Source organism: Vipera ursinii (genome assembly GCF_947247035.1).
Source record: "Vipera ursinii genome assembly, chromosome: 2".
Classification (NCBI taxonomy): domain Eukaryota; kingdom Metazoa; phylum Chordata; class Lepidosauria; order Squamata; family Viperidae; genus Vipera; species Vipera ursinii.
Genome location: NC_139513.1, coordinates 106,879,926 through 106,902,145, shown reverse-complemented (window position 1 = coordinate 106,902,145; position 22,220 = coordinate 106,879,926). Strand labels below are relative to the sequence as shown.

The window sequence follows — 22,220 nt, the reverse complement described above, 5'->3', positions numbered from 1 at the left end:
GTCGTGACATGTCATGTGACGAGGCGAGTTTGACACCCGTGCTCCAAGCAGTTTACAAAGTCAGCCTACTGCCCCCAACAATCCAGGTCCTCATTTTACCAACCTTGGAAGGATGGAAGGCTGAGTCAACCTTGAACCGATCAAGATCAAACACCTGGCTGTGGGCAGAGTCAGCCTGTAATACAGCATTCTAAGCACTGTGCTACCACGGCTCTTACCATGGTCTATGGATTGGCATTTTGAATGAACCAGGTCACAATGGCTTGTTAAACAAATTATGATTTAATGTGATGTATGAATTCAGTTACACAGTAACAAACCTGGGTTACAGGTCACCTGACAAAGTTACCAGACTCAGGGTAGCCTCAAAACTTCCATGCTGGATTTGCTCTCTATACAAAGAGTGGAGAAAGAGAACAGCTGAGCACTAAGAGGAAAGGTAGGAGGAGGGATACACCACACTGCAGCCACACCCAGTTGGTTCCATGCAGCTTAGCAAGCCACACGATTAACAAAACATTTGCACCTCAACCCGAAGTGTAGTACTGGGGCTTGTGAGGAGAGACAGTTTACTTTCTCCAAGGCAGAACCAATTACTCAAGTCCCCAGAGCAGAGGAGGTGCCAAAACTCACGTTTAGGAATATATGAATCAAAACTTTCCCAAGCCATGAGTAATCATTCCCGCAGTGCACCAAGTATGGACAAGGTCTGCTAAATTAGCATACCATGCAAGCCATTGAGATTTTCCATCAGACTGAGAACTACTGAACTTACAGAAGATCAATGGCACCTCACTGTAAGCACCTGACACACATTTTGGAATTGTATCTGGAAAGCAAAAGTAGAAATGTATTTATCTATAATATACCTGGCCTCCAAAAGGAACCCACCTGATGCTCCAAGTCATGACAATGTTGGCGCATGTCATCTGTCTCCTCTAGGTCATCACTGAGGAAGTAATACTTTCGGGACTGTAAATCAAGGCAAAGGAATGAATCAGGGAAGAACTACATGATCATTAGCACACTCAAGTAACTCAATCTAATGCATGTTTTGCCTCTTCTTCCTCATCACAAAGAAAAAGGCAGAGCTCTCTATTCCTCAATGAGTATTATGCATTACTTTGCCTAGTTAATGCCTCCTTAAGTAACACCAGCTGCCTGCAATTAGTGCAGGTTCGCATCCCACCAGGCTCAAGGTTGACTCAGCCTTCCATCCTTCAGAGGTAGGTAAAATGAGGACCCAGATTGCTGGGGGCAATTAAGCTGACTTTGTAAAAATGCCGCTGGGGGGGGAAGCCCTAATAAGCAGGCATAGACATAGAATGAAGGCTATTGCTAAGCACATTGTGCTTTAGATTGTAAGCCGCCCTGAGTCTTCAGAGAAGGGCGGGATATAAATGGGATTAAAATAAAAAAAAATAGTTATATAATTCAGTGGGATACCTGACTGTCGAAGTTCATGTATGTCTCTGAACTTAATGTGTCTGATGAATCTTTGGTCAACAGCTGCAAGAGAAAAGAGTATCAGTGTAGAATCTAATTACATAGACATAGACACATTATTTTTCAACAGACATAAATTAACTAAGAGACTTTGTAAGGTCATCCTGGAGGAGACCAAAACTATTTGGGCACTACTCATTTTAATTAAAACTATAGTGAAGCCGTTGGTTGGGAGGTAGTGTGATTGAGGTTTGATAATGAAGGGAAGTCAAAAGAAGGCTTCCAGTTCCACACTGAATTATTTTCATGCCAGATGGCAGTCCAAAACCACGCTTACCTCCTGAATAGCTGCCATAACGACATGCTGAACCGATTCTTCCAAGGTCATGATTTGCTGGATGTAATCTACAAACATATTAAATTAATAGCTCAAAATAAGATTGGACTTGTTCTTTCCTTTCTTCACTCAACTCCCCAGACTACCCTTTTATTTGAATTGTAATGCTATGATAGTTGATCAGCATTACATTAGAGAATAGGGCTAGAAAGGGGTAGTGGGTAGAGCAAAATATCAGATGTTAGCACAAAGAGTTTGCTTCAATTTTAAGCAAGTGACATCCCTATGGAATCAAAGGGGGGAAGAAAAGGAAAACTAAAAGAAGAAGAGGGAAGCGGGATCAGCAGATTCTGTAACTTCTAAACTTAGTGCTAATGAAATTCCAAGCAAGTTAAGAATTTACTGTAAATAGGAAAGCAACACCACATTTTGGACAGCTGCTTGCTAGCCTCTCCATACCAATATTTAAAGTAATCACTGCTATGATGTTCTCCTAGCATAAATGTCTATGCAGCCTTATTATCCCCCCCCACCTCCGTACTATCAAATTGCACACACATACCTTGCTTCTTCTCACAGCTGATGGCACAGCCTAGTACCAGCTGTAGTAATTTCCCAAGCTCAGCTGAATCCGACAATTCTCCAACCAAGGCTACATCAGGCAACAGCTGCTCTGGGACTTGGTGGCCCAGCACCTTAGGGATATGTAGAGAGCAGTAAAAAAAATACCTCCTAGCTGCCCATGGGCATTCTAGCATTCCAGCTATTACTGTCTATTTCACTGGCCTTACCTGGTGGAAACACAATCCTTGTCAAATAGAACTGAAGGTAGGGCAATGGATGCAGAAGTTGGAAAGTTACACTTTAAGAGCATTGATTGTGTTTTTTTAAAAAAAGCCACTTGCCCAATAAGTATGACAAGCAACAACAACTGAGATTGACATATGTGATCTGTTCCTCAACCCTTCCCACTTTCATTCGTCTATAAACCCTCTAGATCATAGGACCCTGGATCAGCGCGCTAAGAAAGGATCTGAACCAAGATCTCACTAGCTAAAACCCATTCTGAGTCTCAACAGAGTAGGAAGTGGGAAACCAACCAACCTGCATATATGTAGAAAATGAAACATCATATTCAACATATCTGAAGTAGTGCTAAGCGACAAAATCTACGGATACAAAACAAGGGATGCAGACAGAAGCTAGAAACCCGTACTTTTTAATGCTAACTTTAATGTGTGTAAAATGGATAACCTGAGATTCTTCATTTGAAAGCATACCCTTGCTTATTTAATGTCTCAGCAATATTAACAATTATATTGCCACTCTACCAGCAAACACAGACTATAGAATATACTCACATCCTGGGAGTATTCAACCACACTTTGCAAGATCTTTTTCAGGTTGCTCACCTGGGTAAGAAAAATGGCAAAGATATGTGTAGACTTGCCCAAGTATTCCTGTTTTCAGCTATCTTCAAGATAGCTGAAATCCAATATTCCCAGTAATGAGATAGGAAGAGCAATCATGCTACTTAACAAGCTTCAATGCTACCTTGATAGCAAGAAGAGTCGTGACGATTTAGTGGAAAAGAAAGCATGACACAATCCAAGTCAACTGCCACTGCTTGGTGAAGATGGCTTGCTACTACATGCCACCTTCATTTTCAAGCCAAACACCTGAGTCTATCTGGACAGCAAAGTTCTGCTGTCATCATGATGTCATCATGTTATGAACTTTCTATAGTATCTTTCAGTCATCTGGCCCCATTGCATTTCTTCCTCCTCTCCACTTTCTATAAAGCTGAAGTTATATTGCATCATCATGCAATCAACTCATTTCTGGAAACCTCATTGCCATTTAATGATCTCCAAATAAATGTTTTCTTTTCTTCAAAAGCTTTACTTCACCCCTTCCCATTTCTCTATGAGCATTTAAAGACATTAGACTTTAACAATCCAAATTATATGCACTTGGCTCTTTGTGTTTGGCTTAACAATGCTAACTTGAAATTTGTTTTACCACAGGGATATAACGCAGCAAGACAAAGCTAGAATCGAGTAATGGATAATTTCCCTGTTATATATTCAAGTTAAATCTCTTTATTAGTCATGTGCAAAAATGGAAGAATGTACCAAACACTGAGAAGTAGTCTATCAAAACAGTTAGAAATACAAGCACCCAAGAAGAGAAGACTATCTGGGACAAGATGCTTTGGGGACATCAATTCACTGAATCACAATATATACGGTACCTTCAGTCTCCAATTTTCACCACTGTCATCTTTAATCCGTAGGAGCCATGTTTCATTGAACCAAGATGGGTCTCTGGGAAGGAAAAATGCAAAGTTTTTATTTGTGTTTATATGGGACAGGAAGTAAACTCTTTACAGCAGATCACAATATTCAGTAATCCAGAATTAATAAAAAACAGTTTTATAGTAGTTACTCAGATGTATGTTCTGCCTACCTTTCATCCCAAAAGCAGAATATTTTTCTCATTATCCCACCATGATAAAGAAGATAATTACCATGGGAACTTGTTTCCCAAGCTGTAGGCTATATGTCTGATCTGATCTAACCTAGCAGTAAAGTGTCCAGCTATAAATTGTGCAAAAGGAAAAAAATGTATTGAAAGTGTTTAATTTTTTTGGAGACTTTATCTCAATATAGAAAAATGGGTTGGAACAGAAGCTGCATTATTATCACTTCTCTCCTCACATACAAATAATGGGGTGTGACTTGGCTGGGAAAAACCTCAGACAAAAAATACTGAATTTGATATGTCGCAACCAAATTGTAAGTCATAATTACCTAGGTGTTTGTATCTGATAATCATACCAGCATTCCAAAGAACGATGACACTCTTATGCTATAATGCCCTCAAAGGAAGATTCCAGAACATTACAAATGATAAACATCTTTGACACTCTAAAACAGGACGAGTAAAACAATAGTCCAAAGGCTTCTTTATTATCAATTCTAAGATAGTTGAATCATTTATCACGTTCATTAGTTCACACTGTCTCTTTTTAATCACAATTGTTTTACTTGACCAGAGATGTATTCTTAAATAATCAAAGTTTGTTTAACCAATAAGATTTGACTATGAAGTTTGATTTGATCCATATTTAGCATATTTATTGTTTACACATTTAGTAAATAATCTGTTAATCCAGTTTTATCTATTTCTAGCTACATTTAAAAAGGTTTCTTTTTTCACTGAAATGAGTTAATAATCTCAGGGTTTAAAGTGATTTATCTTTATTAAGAAAGTTATACTTCACTAGCCATGTTCAATTTATCTTTTTATTTCATTTTATCTTTTATCATATTTTATTTCTATATTATATACACCATGCACTTCAGCGTTTAGTCATGCTGGCCACATGACCGCAGCAGTGTTCCTGGACATCATTGGCTCCCTCGCTAAGAAATGGAGATGAGTACCGCCCCCTAGAGTCGGACATAACTGGACAGGGAAACCTTTACCTATTTTTGTTTCTTAAGGCTAGTCAATAATCAAAATAAAGTATTTTGATATTGGCATTCAGAACGCTCACTGAGTGCTTTCAGGTTGGCAGTTTGCAAGACACAGGAACAGAGAACAGACTGTGAGGGGATAGTTGAGGATTTTCTGTTAGACTTCCCCATCATTGGTTTTGTGAGAATCGCTTTAAGACACTTCCATCTTCCACTAGGTTCTTCATAAAACTCACATCTTGTGTAGCACCTGGGCAATTGTGACCCCACTAGTCAAATCCTCCATCTTGATACATGGTGATGGAACATGGAAAGTTTGCATCTGGAAAAAATAAAGTCACTTGTTAAGTACAGACAAAAGGCAATTTCCTTTATTTAGAAAAGGGATAGTCTATTCTGAAACAGAAACCATACCCTTGGATTATACAACATCATTAGGTGACCCAGCATGGTTCTATTAGATATAGTCACCATATAGTCACCAATGGTGACTATAGAAAATATTTTATCACTTTCTTATAATTTCCATTTTATAAGTAGATACAAAGCGTAAGAACTCTGCTATTACACAGAATGTTATTTTTGATCAATTAAAATTGTTTGCAGCGTCCTTTCCCCATCTGGGTGCTTTCCAGATTGGTATACTTCAGTGCCAGGAATTCTCAGCCCCAGGACCGCTGTTGAGAATTATGAGAACCAATGTCCATACAGCAAAGATATTCTGGTTGGAGAAAACTGCTACAAAGAAATAGATGTACTTAAAACCAGTGATCTGCTTAAGACCAGTATCAAATCTTTACCCTTTCTCAAATCATAGATCTTAAAATCTATGCTTATAAATCAGTGATGTCAAACTGGTGGCCCACAGGCCGGATGCACCACATACAGGCCACACACACCCCGGCTCCACAAAGGCAAAAAAAGTCACAATGCATCACATGATGTGATCAAGTTTGACACCTGTGCTATAGATCAATGGGTAGCACGACAACAGTATCCCATAAGCAATGCGCAAAAGGCAAGTATTCCCACATCCCAGCGTGCCATTTTTATATATTTCCACTTTCTAAATGGTTTATCTTATTTAGACTATAGCAGTGTTTCTTACACATTTTGCTTTCAGGGCTCTTTCTCACTGTTAAAAATTATGGATGACCTCAGGACTGCTTTGCTCATATGGGTTACATTTTTCAATATTTTGCATACTGTATTAAAAAGAAATGGATAAGATTTATATGGCATTATAAGGTGTAATGTCTCAACAAAATTATTTCACTGAAATCTTTTTCCCCCCCTCATAATGTTTTCCCATGAATCCGGAGTTCTGTTTCTTCAGATCAATTGAATGTTGATCCATTGCTTACCATAAAAATTGACAACTGGTTTGTCATCGTAGGCTGAAAAAGAGTGATTGGCTGAAAGGCACCCAGGTGGCTGTCATGCCTAAGGAAGGACCAGAATTCACAATCTCCTGGATTCTAGCCTGGTGCCTTAACCACTAGACCAGGGGTGTCAAACTCAATTTCATTGAGGGCCGCATCAGCATTGCGGTTGCCCTAAGGGGGCCAGGTGGGTATGGCCAGGGTGGGCGTGGCCTACTGGGTGGGCGTGGCTAGAGTGCGTATGGCCTACTGGGTGGGTGTGGCCAGCTCTACATTGTTCTCATCAAGGGTGCCTATGGGGGCCTGGGCAAGAGTGGGATAGATCTGAGGGTCTCTGGCAGAAGGAGGGTCTCTGGGCCAGGGCCAAGGCAGCGGGGGTCGTTCCCTCACTGTTTCCAGGATGGCTTCGCGGGCCACATGAAACCACTTTGCGGGCCAGATCTGGCCCCCGGGCCTTGTGTTTGACATGTCTGCACTAGACCAAATGGCATTCTCTAATGCCCTGTAGCTTTTACAATTTTAGCCTTTGACATCAGACTTCATGAGGTCCCGTTAGGTTTAGGAGTAGGATAACTAAATTTGTTAGCTGAAACTAATAGTTTATACCAGGGTTCCCCAATCTTTGCGACTTGGTGGCCTGGCTGGGGGGAGGGGGGAAGAGGGAAACTGGGCCACGCAAGCAGTGGGACAGTGTGCATGCACATGCAAACGCAGCTCGACTGCAAGTGGAGCTGCATGCACATCTGCGTGCCTGCCACTTGCACAAGATGAGCTGTGCATGTACTAGCCCTTGGCCCAGTCAATGGGAAAGCCAGCAGGAAATCAAAAGTCAAGGCAAAAACTAGCTTAGATTAATTTTAGTACAGCTCTTGCTAATGAACATTTATTCAGCAATTGTTTGAAGTTACAATGACAATGAACAAACAGTATTTACAACCAGTCTTCAGAGTTATGGCCATTAAAGAGTCCCCATGGTTACATGATAAAAATTCAGGCAGTTGGAAGCTCCCCCCCCAATTTATGCTTTAACTCCCTCCACCCACCTATCTCCCTTCCAGTTCTGCCCTTTTGACCCCTCTGCCCTCTAGTACCCCTGCCACCCTTGGGAAGGTCTTGCAAGGCCAGCAGCTACCTTGTGAAGGGCCAGGATGGGTGCACCTTGTCAAAAGCAGGAGGGTCAGAGTGCAGGGTGACCAAGAGACAGAGGTGAGGGGTAAATATACAGGTGGGGGAGTTGAAGCAAGGCAGCACCTTGGTGTGACAACTGCAACCCTGACTACTCTTGTTAAACTGTGTGGTCATATGATTATGTTTTTCCTAATGTCCATGATGCTTAGCAATGGAAATTCCAGTCCCAATTAGGGTTGTTAATTGAGGACTATCTATATACAACAAAAGGGCAGAAGTTTGAGTAATCCAATTTAAGAAATGATTGTTTCATATTATTCTTAAGGGCCAGAAATCATATCAAGTTTTAAATATTTTTATTTATTTATGCATTCATTTATGTATCATTCCATTTCAAGATTCAAGTGTCTGGGTGGTTTATAAAGATGAACGCTATAAAATAAAAATCATTTAAAAAATTAATAAAATCAGAAAAAACAATTAAAGCAGAAAATTATGTGCACAGTGACACTACTAAAATCCATACTAATGAAAAATCACAAGTAACAATCACAGATTAAGGCTTCCGATTTACCAAGTCAGCTGACATAGACGTCTGGAGGACGGCTCTCGTCTTCCATGTCCAGTTTTGCATCACTGGGGGGGGGGGGTCCTAAAAGGGCCGAAGAGCTGCCTTGGAGGGGCGACCAGATAGAAGGGGCTTTTGCAGAAACGCAGGGGAGCCACAAACACCCCCCCTCCCATTATTGCCTGCATTCCCTTTGTACCGGCGGACGAAAGACTGGCCATAGTAATATAGAAGTCAAACTTACCATCAGGCAACATTAAAGCAGCGTGAAAGAGACGGGGGTAAGATTCCTCTCTTATACCTTAATCATCTTCTTTTCACCTAAATAAGCTGCTAACTACCTTCCCCCCGTGGAGAGGGAGGGGGGAATTCAACCCTCCCTTCAAATAAGTGGCAAGCAAGCCCAAGGGTATTTTTTTAAAAAAAAGTTGAAAAAAGAAACAGACTAAAAGAAAAGAATTTTCAAAGTACTTGGGGGACACCCAGTGGCTAAACCTGAAATTGCAATCTGACTTTCTCTTTAAAAAAATCAAGAAAATATTTAAGAAAAACAAGATAAGATTAACCTTGAACACCAGATGTGAAACTTCACTATGGAAGAGTTTCAAAAACAAATCTATGCTATGTGGGAAATATCTTACCAAACTTATCAGTTCCTTTCTTCAGCTGGCAATGAAATAAGAACTTTTGGAAAAGAACTAGAAAGCATCTCGAAGAAACAAACTCAAACTGTGACTACAACTAATGTTTTATTGGGACAGAACTTAACAGAAGAAATTGAACAATCAAATACATTGGCAGAAGAATTAAATATTCAACAAATACAGACTTTTGAAGATTATGATGGAAAAAAGGTGGAAAAAAATCTATTCAGACCAGGACAATTATATCAAGAGGTGAAAATAATGAGCAGATTTGGTGCTGTTAACAGACTCCTCAATCCTTCAAAAGTGGAGACTGGAGGGCCACTTCGATATAACAACACAAGAATGCTTTGATGATCCTGAGGCAAAGAAGCGAAAAATGACATGGCAAAGGAAGAAAGCAAGAATAAGATTGAAGAAATATGGACATTCTTAAGAGGCCTGAAATAGATAATACCAAAATAGACAGGACTGTACTTGGATTACGAGAGATTGTTTTGATGAGTAGATAAAAATACTAATTAAAAAAAATAAAAATAAAACACAGATGTATGAATACTAACATTGAAATATTGAGTTTCTTAAATGATATGGATTAAGATGTATATATGTTAAAAATGATAGAATGTAACTAATATACTTGGATGTAGTGACATGAGAGGATGTATTAAATGTTGAAACGGAAGAAATTTTGGTTAATTTTTAATATGTGGAAACTATAAATGAGAAACAAGATTATATTGTCCTCCTCCTCTTTTTCCTCCTTGCAATTGGTATTCTAATGACTACTATTCTAATATTGTACTACTAATATTGATATGGAAATGAGATAAATAAGAAGTGTATTACATTACTAGGTATTGGAGAAAATTGTGTAAAGGGAAAGGAGGTTATTTAGCAATATGAAAATGAGAAATTTTAAACGTTTAATTTTAATATCAATGTAAAATTAAAGCTAGAAAAATAAATAAGGTGTTTGATGTTTTAAAGATGGAATGTTAAAATATAAAATATACTATTGATAAATATAAGAAAACTATTAAATGACTGATGGATAGCAATGAGAAGTATGTTAATTTAGATAAGAGATAGTATGTATTAAAGGAAAAAAGAGAGAGGAAGTATTGGTTACAACAATTTGGAGATTTCTAATAATATGTATTTGTCTGAAATGGAACTACTGTAACCCAGACACCACGTTGCTTTTTAAAGATACTATTGTAATATTGGAAAACTAATTAAAAAAACAATCACAGATTAAATCCTGCCTAAACCAAATAATCATTTTACGAAAGACAGATAATAAGATGGCCAGGTGAACTTCCAGGGGTGTGATGCGGAGATGGAGAAGACACACCTTCGGGATCATAATGGCCTCACCTCACCAAGGGAATCTTTCTCTTGCTGCCTGCTGGAAAGACAAATGATCACCACAGTGGATTCTAATGTATACCTTTTTCCACTTAAGGATGATTCTACGCAATTCCTTTTTTCCTGGAAACAGGAAGGAAAGACATTTTAGAAGACCACTCCTAACATACTCTGGTGCTGCACCAAGTCAGGTTTTATAGGCTAAAGAAGTACATTTAATTGGTCTCAGAAAGCTAATACTGTAGTAAACAGTGTAGCAACCAAAATATCCAATATCAGTTCACCTAACAACATGGCTGATATATTTGGTACAATTTTAATTCTGGATTGTCTTCAAAGGTGACTAGACATACATCATATTACAGCAATCCAAACATGTCATGATAATGGCACAAATCACCGTCACCAGAACTTTCACAAGGAAGGACTATAGTTGGCACTTAACAGTCTAAGATGGCCAAAAGTTCTTTTTACCATGGCTTCCAGTGGCTCTTCTAACAGTAGCCATGAATACCAGAGAATCCCCTCTCTTCCCCAAATACATCCTTTGGAAACTTCAGGCATATATATTTATAATAGGACATATTTATAGTAGGATTTTTGGTTGTATTAGCTCCCCTAACAACAACGCCTCCAAGTTGTAAGAATAATACTGCCTTGCACTGCTAGACAGACAGTGCATTTGACAACTCCGGGAGTTCTGTTATTACAACAGAGCTACGCCGGACAAGACCTGATAGGAGAAAAACAGTACATAATACACAGAATAAGCGACCAAACAAAGAACAAAGCAATCTAAGGAATCTGGCTTTAGACATAGAAAGAGCAGTGAGTGACCTAGTTTGAAACCAAACCAGTCCAGAAGCTTCTTGCTTAGTTGCTTGGAGGGATTCCAATAAATGTGTGAGAGCGCTCAAACAAAATTTGGCTATACAGTATTATATCCAGAAAAATTAATGAATGTCAGCACTTCAAGACAGATCAGACTAGAAAACCAAAAGCCATGTAGGTCAGTACCGTACTATTTTTCTCATAAAGCTGTAGTAACAGAACCTTGCAAGTCTGAATGGCTTTCTCCATTCCTTTATTTTCTTGTGAACTAGAGAGGAACTTTGTCTGAGATATTTATTCATGAAGGGTCCTTGGTGCTCTCTGAGCTTGCTTGTTTTCTTGCAGACATTTTATTACTCTAACTAGGTAACATCATCAGTGCTAGTAAGGAGTGCTGTTTGCTGTCAGTTTATTCATGTTTATTCCTGTTAATCTCTTGGCCAGCCCTCAGGCCCTTTTATTTGACCATTGCCTTGCTAGTGGCTATTCCTCCTGTCCCTCAAAGGCATTTCCTCTGCCCTTTACAGGAGTTAATGAAGGGTTATTAGTGTGTTGTCTTGTCACTTAGTATAATTTATTTGCTTGTCCTCATTCCCTAGAAGTTAGCCTCTTACTGAAAGGTGTGTGCGTGCTCCCTATATTAGGGCTTTTCAACCGGTGGTACACATACCACTGTGGTACATTGGCACATGGCAGGTGGTAAACGGCCCTGCCCAGCCCAGCCCAGCCCAGGGTAGCGGGGGAGGGAACGAGCCAAAGCAGCTCAGCTCAGGACTTGCCGTGACCGAGTCTTCAGGAGCTGTAGGGCGAGGCAAAGGCCCCAGGATCGGCACCTCTGGCAGAGAAAGGAGGAGGAGGGGGACAGAGACAGGAAGGAATATAAAAGGTGGCAGTTTGGGCAGGAGAGGGAGAGAAAGAAAAAAGACACAGCCTTGGGAGGAGGAAAGGGAAAAGGGAGGAGGGGCAAGAGAGGACACAAAACAGGCGGGACGTGCACACAGGTGGCAGCGAAAAACAGGTAAGAAATGCAGCTGGGGAAGGGCAGCAGCATAAGAGTCCACGTTACCTGAGCCACGCCACCCAGCCCCCCCCCAACCTGCAATTTCGGCAGGCAGCAGCACGCTCTCCTCACTGTGTGGAGAGGTTGGGCCTTCCTTCCTTCCTTCCTTCCTTCCTTCCTTCCTTCCTTCCTTCCTTCCTTCCTTCCTTCCTTCCTTGCCCAGGAAGAGACAAGGGGAGGGGTAAAGGCTGTCAGCATGGCTGGTGGCTGTGCTGCCAGTGGCCATGGCTTGTAAGGCCACTGTAAATTGCTGGACAAGAGCCGCACAGCATTAAGAGCAGAGTGGCAGGAAGATATTTGTAATGAGGAAGGGAGAAAAACAGACATCCCCTGAAGGAGATCAGCAAATGACCCTCGCCCTCTTCACACACCCGTGGACTTCAGGGGAGGGGACACTGCGAGCAGCATGAGAGTCCACGTTAACTGCGCTACACCGCCCAGATCCCAGCCTGGCTTCAATAGGCAGCCGGGCAGTCTTCTCACCGCATGGAGCGGCTTGGTGAGGTGAACCGGCGACATGCTGAATGAACCTGCCTCTGTGCGCACAGAGGCAGAGGAAAGCACATGCGCCTGTCATCCTGGGCGAAAGGGAAGCACTAAGAATGCAGTCGGCCTGCGTGGCAAAACAGACAGGTTCGGCATGTTGCCGGTTTGCCTCTGCAGGCCGCTCCATGCGGTGAGAAGACTGTGCAGCTGCCTGTCGAAACCAAGCTGGGGTCTGGGTGGCATAGCGCAGGTAACGTGGATTCTCATGCCACACAAAGCATCCTCTCCCCCAGCCTGTTTTTTGTCCTCTCCTCTCCCCCCCTCCTTTTCCCTTTGGTGCAGCTCCAGCTGACTCTTCCTCCTCCTCCCAAGGCTGCGTCTTTTTTTTCTCTCTCCCTCTCCTACCCAAACTGCCACCTTTTATATCCCTTCCTGTCTCACCCCTCCTCCTCCTCCTTTCTCTTCTGGGTGTGCCGGAAGTGCCGATCCTGGGGCCTTTGCCTCGTCCCAAGCAGCCCTGCAACTCCTGAAGACCCGGTCATGGCAAGTCCTGATCTGAGCTGCTTTGGCTTGTTCCCTCCCCCGCTACCCTGGGCTGGGCAGGGCTGTGTATCACCTGCCACGTGCCAATATACCACAGGTGGTACGCGTACCACTGGTTGAAAAGGCCTCGTTTAGAACAAGCGTAATTGTAATCTTCTACAATATCAAACCAAAGCAAACCTGAGGGAAAAAAAGACAGAATAGGAATATTGTATTTCAGTGGTTCTCAACCTGTGGCCCACAGACCCCTTGGGGGGGGCTATGAAGTGGTCACAGGGGATCTGTGAAGGCTTGAAGAAATGATGTGTGATATATCTTAAGTCTTGGGGGGGGGGTCTGTGGCCACAAAAGGCATTTAGAGGGGGTCCATGGTAAAGAAAAGGTTGAGAATCGCTGCTCAATTTGGAAACCACTTTTGGACTTTGTGCCTGAGGTAGAAAAAAATGAAACTTTGATTTTGAATTTTGCTGATTAGATAGGTTTGTTGTTGCAGAAATGGCTAGTATATATTATTATGTAAAAGGTTGAAGTTGTATGTTATTATTCTACTTATTCTACTGTGCCAAAAAGAGTCAACACTTTCCTTTTTCTTTTCCTCTCCTTTCTCCTTTCCCGTTTTCCCATTATTCTCATTTTTCCATTTCTATATTTTATATCTTGAAAAACTAATAAAAAATTGTAAAGGTTTTAATAATAGGAATACAAAGCACATCACAGCTGGACTCTGTCTGAATAAATGGGGACAGTGTAGTGCCTGGGCATCAATACAAACAAAGCCTGTCACTGAAGCCTGTTAGTACCAGGTGACAGTCTGCAGGTCATAGTTCAGCCAACAAGGCTTCCTCCACTAATCTCAGACATCAGCTCTTTAACAGAACATGGATCCACCTGGTAACCTGACCCCATGACATGTTATTTAAGGCTTTATTATGCGAGTCTCAGTAGGTGGCAGTATCTGGCCAATCTTTTCTAGACTCATAACTAAGGAATGCTACAGGCCAGTTAAAAAATACATCCCGAAAAGGAAGCAATGACAAAACACTTCCGTACAATATAGTTAAGAAAAATACACAGGTGTGTCTCACCAGGAGTTCAATTCAAATAGATCTGACCTCGAATATTTAAGCAGGTTTAAGAAGATGTCTTTTGTATTATACAGAGCCATAGACAGTTTAGCTGCACATATATTGTTGGCTTTTAACTGTTTTAGCTGCACATATACTGTTGGCTTTTAACACACCCTTGCTAATCCATCGTCCTCACAGAAAAGCAGGCGGGACATAAAACTAAGAATCCCGAAAGAGCCAAAAACTCCGTTTAAAAAAAGGCGAGCAGAGAGAAAAACCAACTAACCACAGAGCGAGGGAAAGAAAGTGACTACAAAAATGTCCCGCTGAGCCAAGCAGAGGCTACAAAAGAGCGCGATCGATGCGTACGTGAAGACTAGTGGCAACGAGAGACCTTCAAGAGGTGTTTGGTGCCGAGAGGTCCTCAGAAAGGTTGAGACTTCTGCGGCAGGAGGTCTACATACACCAGGGGTCTTCAAACTTGGCCCTTTTATGACTTGTGGACTTCAGCTCCCAGAATTCCTCAGCCAGCAAAGCTGGCTGAGGAATTCTGGGAGTTGAAGTCCACAAGTCATAAAAGGGCCAAGTTTGAAGACCCCTGACATACACGCTTCTACACGCCCAAGCCAGCATTGCTCCTTCCTCACGCACGCTCGCTTTGAGGTCTCCAAAAACAGGTGGATTTAAGAAGCCCTCCCCGACCGACACGGATTGTTTCCCTCTCCACGTTTACCACCCAAGCAGGCCAGGAACTGCGAACCGGGAGCAGGAAAACTGCGGCAGATACAAGGGTGCAAACAGCAGGTGCTCTCGGAATGGAAAGGTTAGGATGGCCACCGCCACCTTCTCCTACCGGGGCAGCTCCAGGGGCAAAAGCTGGGTGCGGGGCAGCCCCGGAAAAGGGACACCTGTTGAAACACTTGCAAAGGCGGCGGCGGCTGCGGCGCAGGAGGCAAGCGTCGGGGGGAACGAGGGAGCGAGAGACGGCGCGAGGATGCGGCGAAAGCAGCGCCTGCCCGGGCGCCCACCTCCTCCTCCCGCGCCCTATCGGCGGCTTACCCAAGTGAGAAGCGCTCCGCACCGCTCGCCGGGGCCCATCTCGCCCATGGCTCCGCCGCGGCAGGAGCCCGTCTTCCAAGAGCCACGCCTCCTTCGAGCGGCCCTCGCGCGCTCGTCCTGACGTCACCGGCGTGCAATGAAGGCGGAGGAACTGGGGGGGGGGGAGAGGAGGAAAAAAAAATGCCTCTGGAGACGCTCTAGGAAGTTAGATGGGATTATTCCATTCGGCGAAGGAGGAAGCGCTCGGAGGCGGAGTTTGTTTGGCTCAGCGCGTCCTTTTTATCTGTAGGAGGGGCGGGTCCTCGAGACCTCCTGTGGGAGAGGCAGGTCTGCGGGTGGGCGGTGTAAGTATTGATACACTCTATACATGCCCAGAGGCAAGATCACTGCAGATGGGGACTGTAGCCAAGAAATTAAAAGACGCTTGCTCCTCGGGAGGAAAGCCATGGCAAATCTAGACAGCACACTAAAAAGCAGAGACATCACCCTGTCAACAAAAATCCGTATAGTCAAGGCTATGGTCTTTCCAGCTGCAATGTATGACAGTGAAAGCTGGACCATAAGAAAGGCTGAGCGCCAAAGAATTGAAGCCTTTGAACTATGGTGCTGGAGAAGACTCCTGTGAGTTCCTTGGACTGCAAGGCGATCAAACCGGTCAGTCCTAGAGGAGATCAACCCTGACTGCTCTTTAGAAGGCCAGATCCTGAAGCTAAAACTCAAATACTTTGGCCACCTAATGAGAAGGAAGGACTCACTGGAGAAGAGCCTAATGCTGGGAAAGATTGAGGGCAATAGAAGAAGGGGACGACAGAGAATAAGGTGGCTGGATGGAGTCATTGAAGCAGTAGGCGTGAGCTTAGATGGACTCCAGAAGATGGTAGAGGACAGGAAGGCCTGGAGGAACATTGTCCATAGGGTCGCGATGGGTCGGACACGACTTCGCAACTAACAACAACAACAACAACGTTCCCGTCGTACGGAAAACCATTTGTAAGAATTGTTTGGATTTCAATTTCTTGGCCGTCTAGCCATCTCACCGGCCCTCAACAGATACCCGCCCCCACCCCACCCCGGCACTCTGCATCAAGTAACGTGTTAGCAATAAACCGGTTCACCACGGGATATGTTGAAATGCCGAGGGATCAAGTCTGTCGAAAGGGCGCGCTCCGGAGAACCAGGAGTTGGATAGTTTCTAGTAGGAGAGTCCCCACTAGGGGGTAGCAGCATGCCTCGCTTTTGTGCTACTAAGGAGAGGAAATTTGATTTTGACGTGAGCGATGAGTCTTAAGGAATGACTTCAGTGTCCCAGCTAGCGTTTCATTTGATACGGGCAAATAAATAGAAAAGGCTGATTGTTCCACAGTCTGGTTGCTGAACTCCCAACTATTAACAGCCTGGAAGAAAGAGAAAAACAACATTAAAAGGTGGCCTGTCACATTTTCTTGCAGACTTAATGGAGCATGCTGTCCTATGACACCTATGGAGATCCTCAGCCATCCAGGTCATGGTTGTCCCAGAGGGGCTTTGGGGGAACTGAAGAAGCTTCTTGGATGAGAAGCGAAAGGAAAACAAAAGTCCAATTGCTATGCTATGGTGCAATTCATTTGGCTCAGCTGAAATTCTGTGTGTGCCTAAGCATGGCACAATCATGTATTGAATATAGCAATTTTGTCTTTAGTTCACACATATTTATTTCACACACACGCACCCAGTTCACAAAAAAGAACCTTAAGTGGGTAGTTAACTACACTGATATTTTATCTCTTATGCTGAAACCATTGAAGACAGCCAAAACAACTCTTAACAGAATTGTTACACATTACTATAGTGGGAAGTCAGGGCAGCAACTGAGAACAAAGGCCCTTAACAAGCTATGTGATCACAGGCATTGTGACTTGTAAACCATCTTTTTGTAAACCATGTGAACCCAACCAAATATGAAATAGCTAAACGATGGTTTAGCACAATATGTGAACTTCTACCTTCATCTCACTATGTTCCTTAGCCCCCACCAAGTCCCATGATTTTTAGTCAGTCATGTTTGTTTTAGGTTTTCAAAGTCACACTTTTCCAACAATGTTGCTCTGTTGTAGAAATTCTATAGTTTTTAGCCCCAATCTACAGAAGTTGCATTAACAGCAGGATTCAGTCAAGATCATACCACTCAGTAAGACCACACCTAGAATACTGCAACAAGTTTTGGTCACCATACTATAAAAATATGTTGAGACTTAAGGGCAGAGAAGAGCAACAAAGCCTGGAGGCTAAAACACATGAAGAACGGTTACAGGAACTGGGCATGGCTAGTCTAGTGAAGAGAAGGACCAGGAAAGACATGATAGCAGTGTTCCAATATTTGAGGAGCTGTCACAGAGAGGAGGGGGTCAACCTATTTTCCAAAGCACCTGAAGGCCAGAAAAGAAATAACGGATGAAAAGTGATCAAGAAGAGATTCAACCTAGAAGTAAGGATAAATTTTCTGACAGTGAAAACAATCAACCAATGGAACAGATTGCCTTCAGAAGTTGTGGGAGCTATATCATTGGAAGCTTTCAAGAAGAGACTGAACTGCCATCTGTCAGGAATGATATAGGGTCTCCTGCTTGGGTGGGGGGGGTTGGACTAGATGATCTGCAAGGTCTCTTCCTTCTATTCTATTCTATTCTATTCTATTCTATTCTATTCTATTCTATTCTATTCTATTCTATTCTATTCTCAGTGCTTTTTTGTAAAAGAAAAAGGTGCCGGAACTCACACATGTCATACAACCCGCCTTGCCTATCCTACAAGGTTCCATCCAAAAAAGGTGCCGGAACTCCGTTCTGAGCGTTCTATGAGGAAAAAAGCCCTGTCTATTCTATTCTATTATTTGGAATATTTAGGGCTGCAGTAGTAGATATTTATTTAGTAAAATATCCTATTGAACATAACTAGATCCATATTGAATCATTATATATTATATTTTCATCCCACCTTTTTATGTATAAGTCAATGTGATGAACATACAGTATCTAATACTTCTTCTATTTTTCCCCACAACAACAATCGTGTAAGGTGGGTTGGGTTGAGAGAGAATGACTGGCTCCACCTCACCCAATCAGCATGCCATGGGAGGCATCAATTCAGAATCTCCTGGTTTCTATGCCAGTACCTTAACCACTATACCGAACTGGCTGTCAAAGTGGTATAGTCTAGAAGTCTAAAAACCTTATAATTCAAGTAATAACAAGCATGCCAGACATCAACTTTAATTAGGTTACTGATAAATTTGGGACTTTTAAAAGAACATTCTTAGACCAGAGAAGCCCATAGTTTTGAGTGAGTTATATATTTCTTTATGATAGGCATGTAGAATCTTTCCTTTTACGATTCCTAAGAAGATTTCAATCAGTTGTTTTGGGATTGCTGCTCCTAGAATGACTGACCAGTTTCCGGTATCTCTGGGAATTCTGAGGGTTGTGGTCCCAAAAGATTTTGTTGACACCCAGCTAGAGAAGGATTTCAAGGTATATAAAAATGTTTAATCTCAAAGACTCAAAGAGTGAAGCTGAAGGTAGTAACTTTTCCATAATGGCCCATAACGATTAGAATCTATATTTTTTGCCTTTAAGCCCAACCCACTCTCTGCTGTGCCAAGCTGACTACTTAGCAGCCTTTGGCAAATATATATCTCACCAGAGATCAATGTGTTTTATTTTTTCATGTCCTGTGCTCCTTGTAACCACTGAGATGGAAAACAAACTCCATGTGGGAAAGTTCCCAGCTGGGTTATTTTGGCTACCTTAGGTGGAAACGTGTTATTGGCCTCTCTGACTCAGGAGCAACTCAGACACTGTCTGCTCCCAGCTTCCCTTCCTAAGACTGTCTAGTATTAACCCATATATTAGTTTTTCAAATTTGTTCCAAATGATGTGTACATAAAAAAGTATGTTCTTTTTGTGATTTTACTGATTAGGGGGTCATTTTCTGTCACTGCCATCACTGCTACTCTATTATTCCATCTCTGTTTTGCAGGTTATGCTGAACAGTTATTTATTATACTGATGATATTTTAATTTTTTCTAATAAGTCAGGTACTCCAGATCAGTTGTGACTAATTTGATTACCCACCTGATATATTGGGATTAGAAATCCCGCAAGTCCTAGATAGTGTTATGAATTGTCTTTAGATAGGTTGGCTGAGAATTCTAGGAAGTGCAATGCCAATTCATCTGGAAGGCAACCTAGGATTACAGCATAGAGGATTCCTGATTGAATTTCCACTTCAGCCATTAACATTAGGCAACCTTACTAGTTAGTGTTTTTTTAGCCTTCCATCTGCGGTACATAATGTGTATGTGAAACACTCTTAATAATCAAAAAAAGTACCATAAATTATCATGTACATATCCCTTCCTAGCAGTCCTTGATTCAATTTTTTATTTCCCTTCCTTGATATCCCATCAGCTTTGATGATAATCTTAATTCTCAGTAGGATTGTTATATGACCAATATGGTTTTTAAGGATCAGCCTTTAAAAGCTGGCCTTTTTAAAATATGGCATCTTTTAAAACTGGTGATCTAATTTCTTTTATCTAACCTTGCTGAATATATTTCTATTAAGACTCCCTCTGTCACCTTTAGGACTTTTTGCTGATAAGGAAATCTGCCCTGAAACAAGGTGGAGATAAGAGTGTTTAAAATTAGATTTTCTGGCAGTCTTTTCCTACATACGGAAGAGTAAAACTGAATGGCATTTATTTCTGTTGCAAGGCAATCTAGTCAATCTTGTAAACAATACAAGAATGATATTATTTTATAAGGTTTGTGTTATGATCCCACTTGTCACTTGATGTGGATGATTTGTGGCACAGAAAAAAATAAATACTCCATACTGTAAATACTCAGTAAATACTCCATACTGGATTCTTATAAGTGATTCTTATTGCAAGCAACCAGGTGAATGGGAATTTACTCACTGGCATGAAATACTACTATTACTGTTCCCTCCTCAAACCACTTACATATGCTCAGACAATATCATGCCTACACTTTTCATCTAAAATTTCTTAATGGACTATGTAAACTTTCATGCTTTGTAATAGTTTCCAGTATGCTAGGTTTTATATCATACTCTTTAAAACTATGAAAGCATTTTAATTGGACAGCATATGTGGAAAAGTGTATTCTTACACACTTTTCCACATATGTTGTCCAGTTAAAATGCATTCTACCTCACTTGCTTGAACTATGCTTCTGCTCTCTACAAATTTGTACAATGTAAGCAAATCATACTAACACTTGATTCAATCCAACAAATACCTCATTTGGACTCTTCATCATCCTCTTTCACATGATCCTATATATCTCTGCACACACCCATTTGCTCTCTGCTCAATGCATCCTATCACAAACTCTGTACCACATATATCCAGCCTCTTATTGCACGTACACACCCTGTCTCTGGCGTGCGGTTGTTGGGCAGCTGTTCTGCTCTAGGCACGTCCTGGTTGGAGAAGCCGCCCACAGTTAAAAACAGATGATTTCACAGAAAAGCAAACAGAGGAGGCAAGAGAAGGATATTTAGAAAAGGGAAGGAGAGGTCAGGAAAAGAGTATTTTGTTGCCGATTTTCTCTATTTGGGGGTAAAAATATGGAATGGGGTGACAGTAACACTAGGAATTAGGGACTGGGCATATTTAGTTACACAATAAATTCCTTTGGTGTCTAGAATAAAGTGTACTACCCAGTCCAACAGCATGGGGATAACACCCAGGTTTGAGGCAGGACATGATTAATTCCAGGAAGAACAACCTGGGAATTTTAGTGATCAGGCAAACAGTAAGTTGGCATTGGGTCAGAATTCTCTGGTTTGCTCCCCAGCTTCTGTCAAACACATTTAATTAATACACGTGAGATGAGAGGTGATTCTAAGGTTATAAGATTAGGAAAAATACGATTTCACATTTGTAAAATCTTCATGAGGAAGTTGAGATGTGTTGTCATTCATAGTAAATATCTACCTTTCCCCACAGTCTACATAATCCTAATAGAATCTAAGGAAACAAGTCTATTCTGCTTGCATCCACCTTGGTGGAAGCACTGGCCATCCATCTATGCTTTTTGATGGTATTCTAGTATTTGTCAAAGATGTAAACAGGCAGGTAAAAAAGCCAACACCCCAAATGTTGTGGCCAAATTGTTTCTACCTAGTCATTAACTCCCAGTTTGTTAATGACCTTTAATAACTGGTAATTACAGTTTGGGTAGGGAGGAACCAGGCAGGTGCTTGTGTACAGATCAGACAACTCCAAAGTAAATTTATGGGCAGGAGAACATGTAGCAGTTAAGAAAGATGGACATGTACAGTAAAAAGTAGATCTGATGAAAAGCAAAAATGGGAGCCCGATTATTGAGTTCCCTTGGGGGGGGGCGCATTTTGATGTATCCAATTGAATGAATACAGACTTCTGCTTCTGTCCATTATTGGAATTTCCCAACTGTTAATAAGGGACAGGCATGTTCTGTGGGACTGCCCCCCAAAAATCAGATAATTACAGAATTACTCCTTTAATATGTATTTTGCATGTCTGATCCATTTGATATCCCTGGGGTAGGTTAAGAATGACACATCCTGAAGAGGGTCTTTCCCTTGAATAGTTAAGATTCCTTCAACCATGAATTAGGCATACATCTAGGATGACTTCCAGGGCCATGTTTGTTTGTGGGATGGGTGGCAATGATGGCTAGCTAATTTGCCACTTCCTCTCAGCCAAAAAGTCTGACATTTAGCCCTCATCAGTTGGAGAAACGTTTTGGTGAATACAGGGAAAGACA

At 41.8% G+C, this 22,220-nt stretch overlaps 1 protein-coding gene across 2 annotated transcripts in view; it reads right to left on the bottom strand.

The window, feature by feature from the left end:
- Positions 1-15,515, bottom strand: part of HOOK2 (hook microtubule tethering protein 2) — a 35,412-nt gene extending 19,897 nt beyond the window's left edge. Inside the window, exons 1-8 of one of the 2 annotated variants that reach the window (XM_083351317.1) lie at positions 15,405-15,515; positions 5,502-5,587; positions 4,038-4,110; positions 3,145-3,195; positions 2,346-2,478; positions 1,784-1,851; positions 1,447-1,509; positions 892-972 (exon numbers count right to left, since the gene is read on the bottom strand). In XM_083351317.1, the coding sequence (XP_083207443.1) occupies positions 892-972; positions 1,447-1,509; positions 1,784-1,851; positions 2,346-2,478; positions 3,145-3,195; positions 4,038-4,110; positions 5,502-5,587; positions 15,405-15,452 (603 nt within the window). In that variant the 5' untranslated portion in view covers positions 15,453-15,515. The remainder of the gene's footprint in view (positions 1-891; positions 973-1,446; positions 1,510-1,783; positions 1,852-2,345; positions 2,479-3,144; positions 3,196-4,037; positions 4,111-5,501; positions 5,588-15,404) is intronic. The other variant, XM_083351318.1, reaches the window with a different exon arrangement.
- Between the last annotated feature and the right edge of the window lie 6,705 nt (positions 15,516-22,220).